General features: G+C 38.4%; 2 protein-coding genes across 2 annotated transcripts; one reads left to right on the top strand and one right to left on the bottom strand.

Annotated features, from left to right (window-relative positions):
• Positions 1 to 667: 667 nt before the first annotated feature.
• drg1 (developmentally regulated GTP binding protein 1) lies at positions 668 to 7,480 on the top strand. Its single transcript, XM_061061356.1, has 9 exons — positions 668 to 847; positions 1,531 to 1,654; positions 1,800 to 1,975; positions 2,070 to 2,139; positions 2,572 to 2,741; positions 3,487 to 3,617; positions 5,796 to 5,963; positions 6,121 to 6,243; positions 7,138 to 7,480. The coding sequence occupies exons 1-9, from the start codon at positions 809 to 811 to the stop codon at positions 7,235 to 7,237; spliced, it is 1,101 nt and encodes a 366-aa protein (XP_060917339.1). The 5' UTR covers positions 668 to 808; the 3' UTR covers positions 7,238 to 7,480.
• A 5,368-nt stretch (positions 7,481 to 12,848) lies between these two features.
• stard7 (StAR related lipid transfer domain containing 7) lies at positions 12,849 to 18,280 on the bottom strand. Its single transcript, XM_061060905.1, has 8 exons — positions 17,409 to 18,280; positions 16,814 to 16,977; positions 16,610 to 16,659; positions 16,076 to 16,186; positions 15,818 to 15,900; positions 15,606 to 15,705; positions 15,421 to 15,505; positions 12,849 to 15,152 (listed from the first exon to the last, which is right to left on the bottom strand). Exons 1-8 carry the CDS (start codon positions 17,864 to 17,866, stop codon positions 14,974 to 14,976), a joined length of 1,230 nt encoding a protein of 409 aa, XP_060916888.1. The 5' UTR covers positions 17,867 to 18,280; the 3' UTR covers positions 12,849 to 14,973.
• Between the last annotated feature and the right edge of the window lie 1,046 nt (positions 18,281 to 19,326).

Below are 19,326 nucleotides of genomic sequence, written 5' to 3'. Positions count from 1 at the left end.
ACTTAAATCCCACTTTTTAAAGAATTAAAGCTAACGTAAGTATCAAATGTGGAAGAATGCAGTTAAATTGCCCCTGTGAGTGACATGAATTTAAGGCTGCAACATTATTACCATTTTGTAGCATTATGAATGTTTGAATAGTATTTTGCTGTTATAGCTGGATCACTGCGTACACAGTTTAAAAAAAAATCTACTTTATAAACGCGATGTAAAGTCAGGCTCACCACATCGCAAGGTAAATCTGGGGGTCTTGAGATGATTAATGGGATGGCAAAAAGTTAAAAAAAAAAAATCTTAGATATTGACAAGTTATTTTATGATAGCAACTTTTATAGAGGATTTATGAACAGGTAAATTAAGTTTCATGAAGTTTAAATTAAATAATGCAAAAGTAGTGTATAATTATTAATAAGCAATAACAGCACAAGTAACCTGCTAACATAATGCTTAAGTGATAAACACAGGTAAAGAAAGCTTGCTTTCAAAGTGGTGGACACATAAGATTCTGTAAAATGTAAAATGACTTATCGGTTTAATGAAATACAATTCAACTTAACCATGTAATATATATGATGCATGCACTATAAAAAACTGTATAAAGTACAGTCTACTGTTAAGTCCTTTCAGTCTACGTCAACCCACAGCGCTCCCACATACCAATGTCTCGCGAGATTTCCCGCGATGAATCCCGCAGCGGCAGTTGCGTGGTGTAGCCGGCGTGCTTGCTAAACAACACATGAGTTTGCCAACTTCAATGTAAAGTAATTCTAACTTCATTCGGTAACTTTGGTTGTGTAAAGGAGTCACAATGAGTATACTGGCGAAAATAGCGGAGATCGAAAATGAGGTAAGTTGTGATCACACAGCCGGCTAACCCAATGAATTAGTCACGTTTTAGCTAACCGCTAGCAGCTAGTAGCCTAGCTCAAACAGCTGGGCCTCGTACTACACTTCTATACATCTTTACAGATAACATTGTGTATTTAAAATGTAATTTGAAACCTTATTTATGTGTCCGTTTGACCGTTTAGCTTATAATTGTGTTTTTAAGTAATTGTTTTAATTTGGAGGACGTCGCTTTCACCTGGATCGGTAACAGTTAGCATAGCAACAGTGGTGACGTCACATTCGGTTTGATGTGTTGTCAGTGAAATAAACAACCAGATGTTTGTTTGATGCTGCTGGAAATCTAACATTCACATAGTAGTAGTATAATAGTCTGTTAATGTAGCCCCCAAAGGTGCCAAGATCAGCCATGAATAAGAAAAACATAATAATTTACCATAAGTTACATGAGAATTAATTTACTTTGTGTAGTAAAGTCAGGATATAATTTCAGCCATAAAAATCTCTAAAGGACATATTATGCAACTTATTGTCATTCAAAGTTGTGGATAGGCGATTTTTTTAGGTATTTTATTTTTAAAAAATCTCAGTCCAGCATGCTATGGCACGTACCCTCAGACAAAACACTGAAAACAATACATACAAGTATGAAATGTATGCTTGATTTGTTATTGTTCATTGTAGATGGCCAGGACGCAGAGGAACAAGGCCACAGCTCACCACTTGGGTCTGCTCAAAGCCCGTCTTGCAAAACTGAGGAGGGAACTCATCACACCAAAAGGAGGCAGCGGTGGAGCAGCTGGAGAAGGTGCAATCCAAGTTTTTAATTACTTAGTATAGGTTCTACTCTTATTTAGGTTTTGTAACAAAACGCTGTTATACTTTCTGGAATTTAAAGCTTTTCAGTAGGCGTTTGGCTGATTCAAGTGTCTGATCCTGTCTTTGTTTTTTAGGTTTTGATGTTGCAAAAACAGGCGATGCTCGCATCGGCTTTGTTGGTTTTCCTTCTGTCGGAAAGTCTACACTGCTAAGTAACCTTGCAGGTGTGTACTCTGAGGTGGCAGCCTACGAGTTCACTACCCTCACAACAGTTCCTGGAGTCATTCGCTACAAAGGTGCAAAAATCCAGGTACAAGAATTTTGGATTATTTCGGACCTACAAATATCTTATGCGTTTTTTTTCCCCCAATGTGTTGCTTATTTCTTGCTTCTTCCTTTTAAAGCTTCTGGATCTCCCAGGAATCATTGAAGGGGCCAAGGATGGCAAGGGTAGAGGAAGACAGGTCATCGCAGGTAAAAGATGTGACCGTTGACTGAAACAACCATTAAAAAAAGGATAGTACAGTAGGCCTAAGTCGTTCAATATGGGCGTCAGTGCCAAGGGGAATGATTTCATTACTTCTTTTCCCTTTCTCCTCTTTATTTTGTATAAACATGTCTCATTATGTGCTTATAATGTCAGCAATAACACAATTTGGAGCTCGGTAGATAGTAAAGGGGAGTTTTATGTCTGATACTGTATATAGGCAGAAAGATGTAAAAGCCTGCTTTAACAACATTTTGAGGTCCTGTAGGCTTATTTTGCAAACAAAGTGCAGTGTGACAAACCCATTTTCCTTCCATTTAGAGATTTGCACTTATGTATGTGGTTGCAGAAAAAAAGTAAATTCCATGATCCACTCTTCTCGAACCAATGTCAACTTCTCCCTCCTCCCTCTGTTTTAGTGGCTCGAACTTGCAACTTAATCCTGATAGTGCTCGATGTATTGAAGCCTCTTGGTCATAAGAAGCTGATAGAACACGAGTTGGAGGGCTTTGGCATCCGACTTAACAAGCAACCACCCAACATTGGCTTCAAGAGGAAGGACAAAGGAGGCATCAACTTCACAGCTACAGTATGTCTTGCACTGAGGGACTGCAGTTTAAAACCAGAAATAAAAGCATGTCACAATTTTCCCTTTAGATGACTAACTGAAACAAACTATGTAATGCTGATAGGGTTTTTAGTTTGCTGTACTGACTGAATGTGTTCCACACAGTGATAAATGTAGGTATGATGAGCTGGAAAAATTTGATAATTACTCGAACCATAGTTAAATAAAAGGATGACCCTTAATGCTGTGATTATTCTGCCATGCAGGATCTCAGTTGTCAGGGATATTTGTTCTTGATGGTCAGTTTATTTTGACGTCAGGACATTTTCTAGCACCCAATTAGTTTGAGCAAACATTTGAAAGGATCTAATAACCACCATGGGTATCCAGATGTCCTATAAGTGCTTGAACTCATTTGCTGAATCAAATGCAGAACATGTTTTTTTTTTCCCTCTGATTGCCCCTCACCTTGGTAACAAGTCCTTTAAACTGCCCTCTGGTGGAGACATATGGCAACACTCATCTTAAATGCTTAGACATACTATATCTATTCTCTTAGCCTTCAACAGAATACTTTTTCTATTTCATAGATACAAAAAATACCCTTCACTCTGTTCATTATACTGCCCTTCAGGCGTGATGAAAATTGTTCAATGTAAAACTCTATACATTAATGGATACTGTTAAACATGTATTAGGAGTGTTTCTGTCTTGATTGATGTCATACCTGTCCCCTCTCTCTCTCTCTCTCCTCATCTCTCTTCAGTGTGCACAAAGTGAGCTGGATGGCGATACAGTTAAGAGTATCTTAGCAGAGTACAAGATCCACAACGCCGACATCACTCTGCGCAGCGACTCCACGGCTGATGACCTCATTGATGTGGTGGAGGGAAATCGGTAAGCTGCTGAAGTGCCAGAATTGGCCTTCCTTAGTCGTCTGAAGTGGGTGTGGCCTGATATCCAACTACACCAATGCAGATAAAAATAAAAATGCTGTGTATGTATCAGACAGGGTTTCAACCATCCAGGCATTTTTAGACGGCTTACCATTTGATTCAAGCATATTTTCAATTCATGATGTGAAGTTAAGCAATGTTGTGTGTTTAAAACAGAGATTTCCATTTCAGTGTTATCAAAAAAATACATCATTATCTAGGATATAGGTTCTTTTTGGATGAAATGTGCTGTTAGTCTTACTCAGCGCTGCGTTGTAAATTGGACCTCTGTTTGATTGCACAGCAGCAGACGTAACAACAGCATATCCTCCCTGCAACTGTAAGGGAATAAAGAATTCAGAGTCTCTCTTGCATAAATGCTCTCTTTGCCTTACCAGGGAAGCAGCCGAGTGAGCACTGAATGAACACTAGCAGAATAAATACAACATTACGGAAAATTATTTTTTACCTATATGTATGTTATTCTGTGAAATATATCAATATGTATGAACCCAAAACCTGCAATTGTATAGAAATGAATCATTCACAGCATCTCTTTTACACAAATATCCTCTCCGTCTGCTCTCTGCCTGTGTAATACCATGAACAATCACAAATGCTCAAAAACATTGTCACATCTCCCCAGCCTTTCAAGGTACTCTTCTTGGTCACACACTCGTGCCATTAAAACGTTTTCTTCTTAATTAATTTAGCACTGAAAAAAGGTTTTACACATCACTTCATTCACTCTTCAGTGTGCACTTTGAAGAAACATAGCCTCAATAATGTAGCAAAAATCTATGAAAGAAACGAGTACTGAACATGTTCTTTTCAATGGGGGATTATTAGTCCTATTCAGACCTCTGTTTCAAGGTAACATTAGTGACATCCCGGTGACATTTCGCCTTTGCAGAGGCGTAATGGGAGGGACGAAGTGATCCCCCTTCCGTACTGGTTTTACTGGTTTTGAAGGTAGTAGCAGAGGCATTATAGGGGTGAGATGGGTTCGGCGGAGTCAGCAGGGGGAGTGCAGGGCTGTGTGTGTGTGTGTGTGTCTATGTGGATCTCCCCATGTCTGCTCTCTCGCAATGTGAATTCACAGACTGTCGTTGCAGAATCAATATGAATGTCTTAATGTGTAATGACAGCTTTACTTTGTTTGTTGCATAATTGCACTATGAAAAGGGATATTTAGAAGGATAAGGGGAGGCAATGCCAATCTAAATTACAACACAAAGTTTAAAACATTCCTCCAAGTATAAAGTATTTGAATTCTACATGAAAATATATTGCGCCAATTAAAATTCATATTTATACAAGTTTGAGAAGCATTCATAAATAGAAAGAGTAAACGTTAAATAAATTGACAGGCTACCACAGGAATATACAAAGGTCCTTTTCAATATTAAACATGCTCCGCCCCAGATCCCTGAACTGGACAGTCTTCTCAATCCCATTCCCAGTTTTTCCCCATGTGTACATTCCAGCAGCAAATCTCAAAAAGCCCCTGTAGGAACCTGATCTCAATTTTCCCTCTCTCGCATAACCTGTTGATAATGATGTTCTCCACCTCTGAATTAAGATCCTTTCAATCAATGATTGTCCTGTTTGGTCAAAATCAGCCTCTGTACCTTGTATCTTTATCCCTGGCAACACCAAAAGCCAAAAGTTCCTCTTAGTTCAATCTTTAGGAGCATATTCTGTGAACTGTTTACATAGCTTTGTTAGAAATAGAATAAGAGCTATTTCAAGCTACTACAGTCAGTCTTTTACATAATGGATCTTATTCTCAAATTCTAATCCAGAATTAACTCGGCAGGTTATTTGTTGACTGTCCACTTACACAGATTTGAATGCCTTTACAGACATTTTATACACCTTAGAAAATGGGCTTGCTAGGTGAGAAAAAGCTCATTTATATATTTGTTTAAAAATGTTTGGACATGACACTGCTTACATAACTGACATGGCCAATCGGTGAATGCAGTAAAAGGTTGAAAACAAACTTAAGCTGCTTTTTTTTTTTTTTTTTTTATGTTTCGTTTTTTTTCTCTGCTCAGTAAGTAAAAACAGAAAACAACATGTTGATGGCTACTGCAGCTGTTTCATTGACAGCACTCACTCTCTCTTGTCACAACAGAGTCTACATCCCTTGCATTTATGTGCTCAACAAAATCGATCAGATCTCCATCGAAGAGCTGGACATCATCTACAAGGTGCCTCACTGTGTACCCATCTCCGCCCACCATCGTTGGAACTTTGACGACCTGCTGGAAAGGATGTGGGACTACCTGCAGCTTGTGCGCATGTAAATAAAGTTTATACAGTCACTAATGACCTGAGGTGAAATGCTGTGTGGGATTGAAATGGTGCAGAACAAGGAGTAAATATGTGATTTAAGATGTTGATTAAGACTGCAGTGTTGGGACTGTTGACTGAGCTCATGTTCATGTGTTTATTTGCAGCTATACCAAACCCAAAGGCCAGCTTCCTGATTACACTTCTCCAGTTGTACTCCCTGACGAGCATACTTCTGTCGAGGATTTCTGCTTAAAGATCCACAAAAACCTCCTCAAAGAATTGAAGTAGTGAGTACTGTTAACTTCATTTTCAACTTTCAACGGGGATTTTGTCACTTAGCCTAAAATTGTTTTATCTCAATCGCTTCTCTTTTACATATGTTTAAACCCCCTTCATTGATGTTTTAAGTCTTTATCTAAACAGGTGACAAGATTATTCAGTATTTCAGAATAGTACGTTTCAATTTCTCAGAGGAAAAGCCAGTCTTCCATAGACAACAAAATTAAGAAACCAAATCACTTTCATACATGTTAAATGAAAACAGATATTATCAGTCCTGTTTAAAACAACAATTTGAATGTAACCTCATTTGTAGTTTATATAGACAGAAACATTTATTTGTGTTGTTAGTCCTGTAACAATAATTACCTCTGCTGCTGTTTATTCTGTCCGTTTTCAGGAGGATGAGGTTTAAGACACCAGATTGAGAAGTGTTCATTACATTTTTTAAAACAACAGAGTGCTTCAATCACAGCCTTTAGCCTCTTTGTGCCGATGTACACTAGATAAGCATTCATCTAAGAGTCTGGATAAGGATCTGAGATGTGTTGCACCACCATCTCTAAATTGGAGAGCTACGATCATCAATCAGTCGATATATTAGTGCAGCTGAGCATTAGCCCTCCTCCAGGGAATTAATGGCTCCAACAGTGACACCAGTGATTAGAAAGCCTTTGTTAAAGGGTGTCATTGCACCCTGTTGGTTACTTAAGAGTGAAGAACAGTTGTAGCAAAAGGAGAGGTTATATTGTCTGTATGCATAATTTTATGTTGTAATTGAAGTGTGGATTAATTGGGTCTTTTTTGTAGTGCAGCGTTAAAATGAAAGTTGTATCTTGGTCACTTAAGGGAAATATTTAACTACAGTAATTGATGTGATTTTTAAATTCTTGCTTTTTCAGTGCACTCGTGTGGGGATCATCCGTGAAACACACCCCTCAGAAGGTGGGGAAGGACCATGTGTTGGAGGATGAAGATGTTATCCAGTTGGTGAAAAAATAAAAAGAAGTCTTGGTGCAGTGCATGGCTCGTGTATCACAAAATGTTCTGTAGAGTTGCTCAGTAATCACCCAACATATCTGTTAGAGCATCTTGAATTGAAAAACAAAATGAGATTAATGTAAGTGTCAAAATGAAAGAACCTAACATTCTTAACACCATGAATAGTTCATATTGAATATTTGTTAAGGCTTGCATTAAAATCTTAAAAAATCTGTACAATAAAGAAATGGGAATATTGTTGCATTTGTTGTTGTTTCTTATACAAACTATAGTTTGTATTGTCCTTGAACTTAATGGTGTTTATTGAACCTTTTAAAGGGGATTTTAGCATGAAGGTGGCAAATATAACCGTGGACCCTTTTGTCTCTAAATCAAGACTGTTCACTTTACTACTTGTGGTCCGGTTAAAGAAATGTTGCATTATGCATCCAGTGCGCAATCAAACATGGTCCTCCTCAGAAACACACTAGCAAGATACAGCGATACTACAACCAGTGCAGTGTGGCTCAGAAGAAAAAAAGTCTCATTTGAAAGGCCTGTCCAGCTAAGTGATTTATGTGACATTGATGATGAAGGCAGTTATTCAGGCTGGTGGCCCACCCCTTCTCTCTGGTAGGGACCGCCACTCAGGTTGATCAGTTCATTCACTCAGACGCAGTCTGGGGACATCATACGCCAGCTGTTCACAACTAACAAGACTCCTTGGAGCAAAATAAAGAACATTTCATCAGAGCTGGGAGCTCTCCTGGAAGCTCCCATTATCTGATATCGATATGTTGCAAGTGGAATTAAGTGTTGCGGCCATTTTGTGTCTGAGCACCAGATGTTAGCTAGTGAATGCAGTGAACGGTGCCAGTGCACATGCAAGAATTTAGACTAGAGATTATGATATTGATATGGTGAGACTGGAAATTAGAAGAAAAGTGACTCTACACTTCATTTAAATTAAACAAAAAGGAAACATGACTCACGTTTCATTCTCAAAGACACTGGGTTGCTGTGCACTAAGGAAGTGTATTTCAAGTGCTGCAAAGTTGCCGCACTGTCTTATGATTTGAGCTTTGGCAGGTTAAGAAACCGATTCTTACATTTTATAAGCATTTAATGCATCACACAGGAAAGGGTTTGCTTTTCAAAATGCTCAAAAATATGAAACTAATATTTCATTCAGTTCCAGAAAACATTACATATTTTTGCTCGGCTACTTTACTGCTGAGAATATTAAAACATAAAATACAAAAGATAGAGATTCTGTGTTTTACTCCCTGATGAAATACATCCATTCTCCCGGTGGTTGTTACAAAGAACTCCTATCGAAAGACCCCAAAATCGTTTATTCTCCGCTCTTTTAATTGTCACAAGAGCTATCACTATTTTCAATTGATTATTGGTTAGTGTGTCTTATTCTAAAAATGTGAGTCCTCACTGTTAGATAAGCAGGAAGGTTGAAGTTTACACATAATATAAAAAGCCAACCTGCAGGAGAGACTACACTTAGTGGTGTAGTGTGTAATGGTCATTGAAGATGCTATCCGTTGTAGTTGGTGTTAAACAACACAATTCTTACTGCGAGAAAAGACACTTTTTTAATAAAAGCTGCAGTGGTTGAGGGTACTGCCTCCCTGTCCCGCAGCAGCAGGATCAACCCTCCTCAGACACCACCCCACCCCCCTTTTACCCTGTAAATTATAGCAGCACTTTAGCTAATGAAAGAGTTGAAGACCGGGCACTAATAAAAGCCATTAAGTGAATAAAGCACTTCCCCCTCAAACAAAATTAAGAATCTCCCCATTTGGAAAGGGGAGGACTCTGTATTAATATTTATGAAATGCGGAACCAGAGCCCCCCCCTAAAACTCCCCAACCCACGTCCAAATCCAGCCTAAGCAAGTCCTCCTTGCCAGTGCACCTATCCCAAGAGAACATCAGCAACCCCTCCTAGCTTGAAGGAGGGGCAGGAGTTGGGGACTTGAAGGACTGGTGCTGAGGACGCAGTCAGGACAGTCTGCCTCCAGTAGAGCAAGCTGGAAGACCCCAAGACAGAGCTCAGCGCACCCGTTCAAACGTCTTCGCCAACCATGAGCCGGCAGCACCCAGCATTGACTTTGAGGCCAGCGGATGGAAAGGAAAGGTGGGTTTGTTGGAAAGACCAGATTGGTTGACTTTTACCGGATGGTAAAATACAGAGTAAGTTATGAACAAATATTGAATCTAGTGTTGTACTTAAAGTTTGTTGGGTTTTTCATTGTGACCCTTAGCCTCAGGTGTATTTGATGTATTTTACTTATTTATGCTTCAAATAAGATCTTTTAAATATTAATTATTAGGTTTTCTAAACATTCATAAGTTAAATTTAGAATTAAATGATCAGATTTGAAAAAGAATTAAACTCCAGAAAGATCCAAGCCGCGGTGATCCAAGTCAAGTTTTGAAGACAAGAAACAAGGTAAGCTAAAGAACTTTAATTGTGTTTCACAATCATCAATGTTTAAAAACCATCAAAACATCCCATCAACCACCTTGCATCCCTTTGAAACATCCTCATTGTTTAAAAAAAAAAACAGAAGTCTGTTTCACCACCACCCACCATTATTCACCCAAAGGACTCTTAAGTTTTGTGCTATTTGGTCCAAACAAACCCGGTGTATGTCTTTGGTGCATTCATATGCATTGTGGTGTAATTTCATCACACAAAGTGGTTCAGTTGCTCTAAGTCGATTATTGCACCAAGCCTTCTCATTTTATTAAGATGTCCCAGGGGAGCAGAAAAAGAGACACAAGAGTAGGTAACAAGATTGCCAAACCATTTGGAGAAGATCTCTTAGCTTGATGGTATCACGACTCTTTGACATTGCACTCAGGGTCTGTTAACGTTGTTAGGACTGAAAGGTCAGGAGCGGTTGTGTCTTTACTCTTAGAAGATGAAAAATCTTGCAATATAGTAATAAGTGTCATTCTTGAGTCCATTGGTATCCCTTGAAACCAAGACGTATGTTTCTGTGAGTTATTTACAAACTGGACCGTATGAGACGCTGCTCTCGTAATAAGATCACTTGCAAATTACCTGAAGTCGTTTTCCATTGATCAGTTGAAGAACACCAAATGTACTGATAAAACGAATTAACTTAAGTCCCAGTTCATAAGGCCTGTATCTGGAAAATGTTTTGCATTTTGAATGTTAAATTGTTTTAGAAATTTTTTTTATTCGTGTCTAGAAAAGTCGCCCGCAAAGGACGGGAGGGTGGGGTCTGACGCAGTTTGTGCGCAGAAAGGGTGTTGCCCTTTTTTTTACCGCAGTAAGAGTGACCTATGACTAATCCTTATTTTTTTGTTCTGCAGATGTTCTTAACTCCAATAATTCTTGTCTAATCATTATGTTTAACCAATGGTGCCATTTTTTTTCTGTATTAGCATGGTTCACCTCCCTCAACAACTTTGGACTTTTTCCACTCTTGGACTGCAGATACAAGTCAAGATGTTGGATTTCTCCTTCAAACTAAATATAATATTTAATAGATAATGTCTTTCTTTGAGAAGTTTTGATACCTCAGCATACTCATCGAATTCGAGTCAGCTGCCTAACACAGAAAGATATGCTTTACCAATTTTCTCCGTTTTACTTCCATTCACATGTGAATCAAAGCTTTTGAGTCATAAGGACGCCGTATGTTGAAGAGAATCCTCTGTGTGTGTGTTCATTTTTCCGTCTTTGCCCAAGACTCCATTGTGCTTGATCTAACCATGCAGTGAATCTTCTGTCCATGGTTGTGCCAAGCACCTTGGAAGCTTGAGAGCACTATCTACCATCTCTCAGGTTTCAAAATCAGGTTGGAATTTGCTGCACTTTTACAACTGAAAATGTCAATTTAATATGGCCAATAAACTTCAAGATTTGAAACAAATTAAGATACTGGGATACTTACAAGTGCACCAATAATAATAAAGTCATTTTTCTCCTCCTCCTAATTTGTTTCTTATTCTATTCATGTTCAAGTTGTAAGATTGTGAAAAAATAAATTTCATTTAAACATCATGTGTGTTTCATTTGCAACAATATATTTAAAATGTTAAAGGAAAGGACTTTTTTTTTTTTTTAAAGAGCGAGAGTGGGACTCAAAGGGTTTTTATAGCATTCATATAGATAAAACAGTCATTTGTAAAAACCTGGTTGATGTCAGCATGGCAGATTTGTGGAAACGATCAATTACTGTAAGTGCTCAATGGCTTTTAACCGCAGCTAATAATCTCAGCCAGTGGAGGTCATATATTAAAACAATGTGCAAGCTGTTGAGACTGCAGAGACGTCACTGACCTGTAAATCAAACACTGAGACATACAAACCTGACTGTTTTAGACTGTAGGTGCACAGAATGTTCTCTGGTTTTTGATGAATAAAATGTGTTTTGTTTCTAGAAAGGTTTTTTGCTTCATTTTTTTAGTCCCCACTGTTCCATAAGTCAAACACAAAAAAGTGCATTTCACCAATAAACTGATAAAGAGTAAATCAGTCATCTCCATTCTTTAGGACTGCAGTAATATAATGATAATTCACAATATGAATGATTTAATATAACTATTTGTGAGTCTTTTGGGCTTCAATCACTGTCAGAATGACCTCTGCGGCAATGCAGTAAATAGCAAGCCGTGTCCTGTTTTGTCATTCTAAGTAAATGTGCTCACCCTTGAGATTTTTTTCCATATTAAAATCAATACAAAGTATTCCCAGAAAAATACACCCTTATTTATTAAGGAATTTTGATCTGGTAAGTGGTATCTACCAGAGTAATGATGAATCTTTTTATTTATTTACTAAAATGAAGCTGCAGTCTTAAATGCAGTAAGTAAATGGTTCTCCATAAAACGTTTTAATAAAATGGATTCTATTTTTCTTTTAATTGCATAACTCTTCTCACAACAGACCTTTTTACTCATAATAGTAAAAAAGGCTAAATTACCAGTGTAATATTGTGTTAAATTGAGTCTCACAATATACCTAGTTATTTAAGTAATACCAAAATAAAACAATATTCAAGCCATGTTGGTCTGACGCTGATACGTTTTTGCATAACCACCACAGTGGATACACAGATTAGAGTGGCTCTTAATATTTATCAAAGACAAAATTGTAATTAAATCTGAGGGAAAAAAATTGTTCATTTTATAAAAACAATAACCTTATTTTAAAGATCACGTTTTTCAAATTTCTGAGTAACAAAGTGCTTCCTGAAGGCAGCAAAATAAAAAAAATTGTATTTAGTATGGAGTAATCATCTTAACATGTCTGACTTACACTCCACATCACACTTTTTTTAATTATTATTTTAGTTTATATATTGATGTTTCTATGTAGGAAATGACAACAGTATACCATGATCTTCGCACTAGGAGCATTTGTCTTATTCCAAGCTGACCAGTTGAGTGGACAGTGCTTTGAGTTCACTGTGAAGCCTCTATCACTGACCTTGTACCCAGACAGGGAGTAAACGGTTTACAGATTATCCCATTACCACTGACAACAGTGGCCACTTTGCATTAACACCGTCAGACACAATGTTAATCACCCTTTTCTCTGCAAAGACAAGGTCACAATAAACAACACTGAAACAGCTGAAAACAGTATGACACACATGAAGATCTGTTTATTCGATCTGATTAGTTGCTCTTCCATTTAAATCATTCTTCCAATCACAAGGTAACAAGTGTACCGGCTCATGTTCAAACGATAATTCTTTTCTAAAAAAAAAAAAAAAAAAATCACATGTTGTGGCTAAGTACAACACATGTAGTACTGCCTGAATAGGACACAAAAAAACAAAACCAGTAAGCAACCTCTCCTTTACACTAGTGCAGGCGGCACACAGGTGGCAGAGCATTAACACGTTACATTCGCAAACAATGCATGATGTTAGATTGGGGTGTTATCTTAAAGTCTCACATGATAAAAAAGAATGATTTAATTTCCTCCTTTACACTTTAAACATATCTAGTGTATCTTATATGGACTACTATTTTCAGTCATTAGTGGGAAATCTTCACAAAAGAATCAGGTATAAACACAGTGGGGGTTTCTATTAATATACATATTAGGGAATCTTGACAAAAGTGGATCCCATGTCACTGCTTTATCTTATATAGTTACAGCTGCTCATTCAGTCTAATGGGCCACATATGACAAACATAAGATAACATTTTAGTACATGAGATGTTTTTAACATAGATTTCAAGATATGTGTGCCAGATGGTCAGGCTGTAAACAGTGTACTTTATTCCATAGCACGTGGGGCTCTTTATACATTCATAACACCCCCTGCAAACAGATAATTTAAAAATCTACATGGATGATTTATTTGGAAGGATGAAGACAGGAGTTTCAGTGGAACCAACAGGAATAACAAAAACGTAAGAATCATGAAGGGAGAAGCCAACTGTTACAGAGCATGTTGTGCTCATAAAAACAGGAATTTCCAGTATCCAGGCAATGGTTTTATGTATGTACACGATCTACACAATGACACACACACACAAAAAAAAAAATTATCTCCAATGGTGCACCCTTTTGTGATGTTTGCTATACCCATGCACAAGGATAAGAACGGGCCAACTCACTTTTTTTTTTTGCCATTATGAAATGTTTATGGTTCAGGATGTGGCAAAAGTGCTCCATTTTCCAAGAAGAGGGCATTGGCTTATTAAAATGGTGTCTGTGGGGTTTTCTTGGCCAGTTGAACTAGACTGAAGCACATTAGTACAATTCAATCTGAGGATTTCTGTTGTTATAAGACACTATGCCCCTAATGCTGAAGGACTGGTTTATCTTCAGAAAGGCTGTTTTGTCACCGCTGGCAATTTTCAACAAACATGGAGAGATGGACAGTGTGAAACCTGGACTGTGCTGACAATGAAACAATGCCATGCTCAAAACAAAAAGAGAAGCTCTAAGTTGTACTTTCAATCCATTGACACATTTTTCTAATAATGGCATAATTGTGTTGAAGTTTTTTTTTTTTTTTAAGTCCATCCTATCCAGCCATGTAAAATCACTCCAAGCAAATGGGACAGCAGACGATTTCAATATGAGACGCAAATACATATAAGAAAGCTTTCACTACTCATCCTCAGTTCTTAATCAGTGCAGAGATATTGACGGCAATTTTTTAGTTTGTCATATTTACCGCAAACAGCAGACAGTCACAGTAACCATTTATGTCCAATATTGCAAAACCATTTGCAACACATCTTTGTTAAATCATGACAGAGACACCAATACAGTGATGTAGCTGCTGGGTGTTTGAACAACTTTTATAGTCGAGCCTTGCTGAATAATGGAAGAACTGATATTGAATGATAGAAAACAGTGCTTTGGCAAAAGCATCTAAACAATGAGGAATTCTGTCATGATCTTACCAATGCTTCTACAACAAACGTTATACCGAAAGGAGGCACAAAGGCCATGTGGCAAAGTCTGGCGAAGCTAATTAAATGCTAGTGCCAGCAGTCTGTGTGACAAGTTCATGGCAACATTTCATCCAAAAGTCCAATGCTCTTCTGACATCTTATTTACAACCAACATAACCATGTCTATGGATGGACACATCATTTGTTTTCATGTAGGTTGTAGCTTCCATTTGCATTTCATGCAATGTACAGTACCCAAAGACACAAATTTGGAGGGATTGAGTCAGGTTAAGTGCAAGTGAAAACCCACCAATATAACCCTCGGTCTGTGAAATATTCTGCTCAAGCATATATCTGTCCAGAACCACCTGTGTGGTGGTTCTCTCCACTTAGGCGCTCCTGGCTCGCCTGGCGGTTGGTGTCACTGGATTTAATGACGCCTGCATAGTCGTAGATCCCAACTTCCAGATTCTTGGCCCTCAAGGCAGCAGTATGGAGCTTCTCAAGAAAATCAGGCATACCTACAACGAACAAAGGAAAACGTCCTAATTTTAGTTGTTAAATACACACAACCCACACGAAACATAAAGTGTACATAACAAAGGAAAATAATTCTTCAGGTATTACAAAATGCACAGAAAATCTGAAGGATGATTCATGGCTTTATCTAATTGGGACTAAATACCTTCTTGGTTGGACAAAAAATAATTAAAATGTAATTTTAAAGACAATAAAAAATAATCTTTATATGCAGCTCTAACCAAATTCTACAAGTGAAAAAGAGCTCACCACTTGACACCATCCAGCTCACACAGTAACGGGGAAAGACAGTCTGTGGGTTGTCGCTGTAAGTCAGCAGATAGTCAAATCCATTCTGTAAAGAAAAGCACACAAGGGAAACTCAGTTGCAACATAAACAGAACTCTGGATGCAAGTTGAATTAAGCTATGAAGGAATAAAAATGTATCACAAACCTCATCAAAGGACTTGTGAGGGCGAATGACCATCTTTGACTGGTAGGAATGGACTCTTACAAATTCCTGAGTCTCTGGCACTCTGGGATGCTGCACAGTTCTATACAATTACAAATATACAGATTAAAAGATACAGACCAATTATTCTTTAATGTAATGTATCATATACTAAACAATATTGAACCACAGAAGTATTGCTTCTTCAGACCCACCTGGACACTAGGACCATCAGGTTGTTTTCTAAATCAACATCATAGCGGCGCACATACACGTAGTCCCTCGAGTACATGGGATACTGTCAGGAAGGATTCAAAAAGATTAAATCACAGCCGACCCTTTCACCTAAAAACTTCTGAATTTGCTGCAACTGTGCTAGCTGGTACTTTAATTTAGATTAACCTATGTACAGACATTGTGTAGAACAAATAGCCTCCAACCTTTGAACTTAAGAACAATAAGCAGAAACTTACAGGGAAGTGTGTAGCCCAGTGCAGAACTTCAGAGCCTGTACCAACATCTCTGTCAACAACTTCAAGCTTGATAACCAGAGAATCCCACTTCTTCCTGTACTCTGTGTCCAACTGGGGGAAAGGGGAAAGTATGAGTCAAGGGTAAAGTGCTTAATATAGCCCAGGGACTAAGGGGTGCTTTTGTGCTGTGCACATGCAAGTAAACATGTTGCTACATGCTACAATAACTATACTTCAAGGACAATCCATGAAGAAAAGAAAGTCCCACTGCAATGAAAATTAAACCTTGAACTGAATTATTCAAAATACGAGCTAGATCCAGTTACATTATTGTAATCTATTTAAGTACTACAATGATTTCCATGGTTCATTAGAAGCACTTCAAGACGGAGGAGAATAAGATAATCTCAAAACCCTGATAAGGACTTTTTACTTATATGTTATTATCTAGTTTCTCTGTAGAATGAGGTATATGCTTCACTTTTTCTTAAATATTAGAGACTGACACAATTCTAGTAGCAAATAAGGATATACCTGCACATTGAAAAACTGTCTTGGGGTGACATCGTTGTAGGAGCCCAACACTGAAAGTGAAACATAGAACAAGATAATGAGTCCTCAGATAAATCATGCCCATGTCATCGTGACTAAAGTATTCAAAAAATGTAAAGACTAAGTGTAGCCCTGATGTTCAATTCAGAGACATTGTTTCACATGTGAGATCACGAGTTGTCTAACCTCTGTATTCATAGAGGTGACTGTTGGGAATAGGGCGCTTCCACACTTTGAAGTCCTTCTTCTCCATCACAACTTCCCAGCCAAGTTCCAGCTGTCCCGCTGTGGTTCCTGAAGCTGTGTTTGCACTTTTTACATTCTCCATGGCCTGCAGCTCAAATCCACACCTTCAGAATGTACGAAAACAACAGGACAGGTTGTTCAGCAAACTGCACAGTTTACAATACAGGAAACAGTCACATTCAGAAGAAACACTGCATTGCACATACAGATGGATAACAAATAGTCTAAGTTGAAGGTCTTGAGCCAAAATAACTTTCTATAAATCTCTCTTAGAGGAGTGGACACCAGTATCACCAGTAAGATACTATTTGGTCAACTGATGATGGAGGCAAAGAGGGTTGATCTAAAATCAACTGGGTTGTGATCTCATGAATGTAAAGGCCCAAATATACAATTCCAATAATTTTCATAATCACCCCTCCATCCTTGTTGTTCCCAATTAGTGGTACTTGTTTTTTTATGTGTCTATAAGCTTTTAATCGGGGGATTTACCAGTATGTTTGAGCACACATTAAGCAGTAGAAAGAAGTCATACCTGCGTATTTCCTCATCTTGGATCTTCTCGTTCTCCCACATGAAGACACCAGCCAGAGCCGCAAAAAGTCTCCCATTGGGCGCATGCTTGCTCTGAAATCTGCGCCATATGTTTCCAACCAGGGTCCATCTTGTCCTCTCGGAGTACAGGTTCGAGTAGAGCTCTCCAATCTGACAGGCACGCCGAAGCCTCTGTCCGGTCACAAAGCCGCAGTGGTCTGCGAATATGGAGAGCAAGCCCTTCCTCTTTTGGCCGGACCCCAAGGCCTCACCTGCACCGACACCTGCCCTCTGGACCCAGGACAGCAGCAGGCCCATGCTCCTGCCCAGCCACGGGACCCCCCTCTCCAGCCTTGCGCTACCCTCCTCCACAGCTCGCCTGAATGACCGACTGCTTTGAAGCCTCATTGTATTCGCACCGATATCGCAGATTGGACGTCGGGGAACGGAGTGAAACATGACAGCTGTGACCGTGACAAGTTCCCAAAGACAAAACAACGTCCAGCTAACGTTTATCGCGACCAGACCTGCGAGTCTGAGGAGATAACCCTTACATTACCTTTAAACGGACGATTATAAAGCTTACTTGCAAGCATAAGTCACAATTGAGTATCCAGGCTATACACGAACACGCCACATTTAACGTTAGCATCGACTGTTAGCTAAATAGCTGTCACATTCATGTGCGACTGTGTGACTCCGACAAAACAACCAAAAAAACACATTTATGTTTGCATTAAACTCTGATCACTGCACTGTAACATATGCCTTCTAAATTAACCTCAACGCTAATGTCTTCTACCTTGTGTCTTTCCTGGAGGTAGCCTCACGTTTTTCAAAGTACATTTGACCTCCTCTTTCCTCTGTGTCTCTCGCACACCCACCCGGAAATCCCGCCTTCCGAGTTGTAACGCTGCTGCTCATTGGACGTTAGATATCTTAGTGTGAATGTGATTGGTCAGATCATGAGCTTGTCTTACAATTTAGCGGATCTGACACCATGCGCCTATCTTAATTTTACGTCCTTAAAATAAATAAAATAAAAGCTTTACGAGAGCTATGAGGTGCCTGATATCTGGGATCAGATGTTGTGCTACCATAGACTGTAAAAATAAGTATGTACGTAATATTTACAGTCTATTGTATGAACATTTCGTACATCGTACAGGATCACACATTAGGTAGAGGAAGTTAGAGTCGCCCTCAAGCGGCATTACTAAACGCTAACAGTGTTAAGCAACTATTCACCACGTGTATGTCACTCAAAAATCAGTTTAAAGTGCATAATTACATAACACACTTTGAAGAGAAAACAATCAAACCTACCATCGGGCATTTTACGTAAATGTGGTTGACTAGAAAATAGCCTCCTTGCCTCTTAATACTTTCAATTTAACATTTGTTAACCAAATTGTATTGTTCTTAATTAACACTTTATTGATGCGAAATTAAGGGTCTGGATTTTTTTTTAAACTAAAAGAGTCAAAGGACACATTCTGTAATTTGATATTAAATCAAAAGGGAAATTAAGTAAATGCTCAAAGAAAAAAAAAGACAATAAACTGCTATGATTATACTACAGTGCAACACCAGATGTCGCTGTTACCTTTGTAGAGAACGAGAAATATCGCAATTGATCAGGGATAAGCTTATTCAACTGAAGTCTGAGCTCGTCGTCTATTGATCAGATCTAAATTAGAGAATTCAACTCTAAAACATCGTATAAGTGTTATGGTTGGCCTGAAATCAACAGGAGCAATTGTAGTCTGCATTGCACCTTTTCCCATTTCCCCAATGTCAATTATGTGTGTCCTAACAGGCTTTAGGTAATAAAGTAACTGTGTCATTACATAATGTCATTACATTTATTGAGTGGGTAGAGTATGGAAATGAATCATTTGACCCAAAATGTCGACTTG

Source organism: Labrus mixtus, chromosome 17, assembly GCF_963584025.1.
Source record: "Labrus mixtus chromosome 17, fLabMix1.1, whole genome shotgun sequence".
Lineage (NCBI taxonomy): Eukaryota > Metazoa > Chordata > Actinopteri > Labriformes > Labridae > Labrus > Labrus mixtus.
Note: the sequence above shows the minus strand (reverse complement) of the source record. Positions and strands in the feature narration are given on the sequence as shown.

Bases quoted from the DNA above. Each gene is read 5' to 3' on its own strand.
- drg1 (XM_061061356.1), top strand. From the start codon at position 809: ATGAGTATACTGGCGAAAATAGCGGAGATCGAAAATGAG. The intron at 3,618-5,795 runs GTAAGCTGCTGA...TTGTCACAACAG, and splicing joins GATGTGGTGGAGGGAAATCG to AGTCTACATCCCTTGCATTT. The intron at 6,244-7,137 runs GTGAGTACTGTT...TTGCTTTTTCAG, and splicing joins CTCCTCAAAGAATTGAAGTA to TGCACTCGTGTGGGGATCAT.
- stard7 (XM_061060905.1), bottom strand. From the start codon at position 17,866: ATGTTTCACTCCGTTCCCCGACGTCCAATCTGCGATATCGGTGCGAAT. The intron at 15,506-15,605 runs GTTTGTGATACA...TTTTCTTTACAG, and splicing joins CTCACAAGTCCTTTGATGAG to AATGGATTTGACTATCTGCT. The intron at 15,153-15,420 runs GTGAGCTCTTTT...TGTTCGTTGTAG, and splicing joins GAGCTGGATGGTGTCAAGTG to GTATGCCTGATTTTCTTGAG.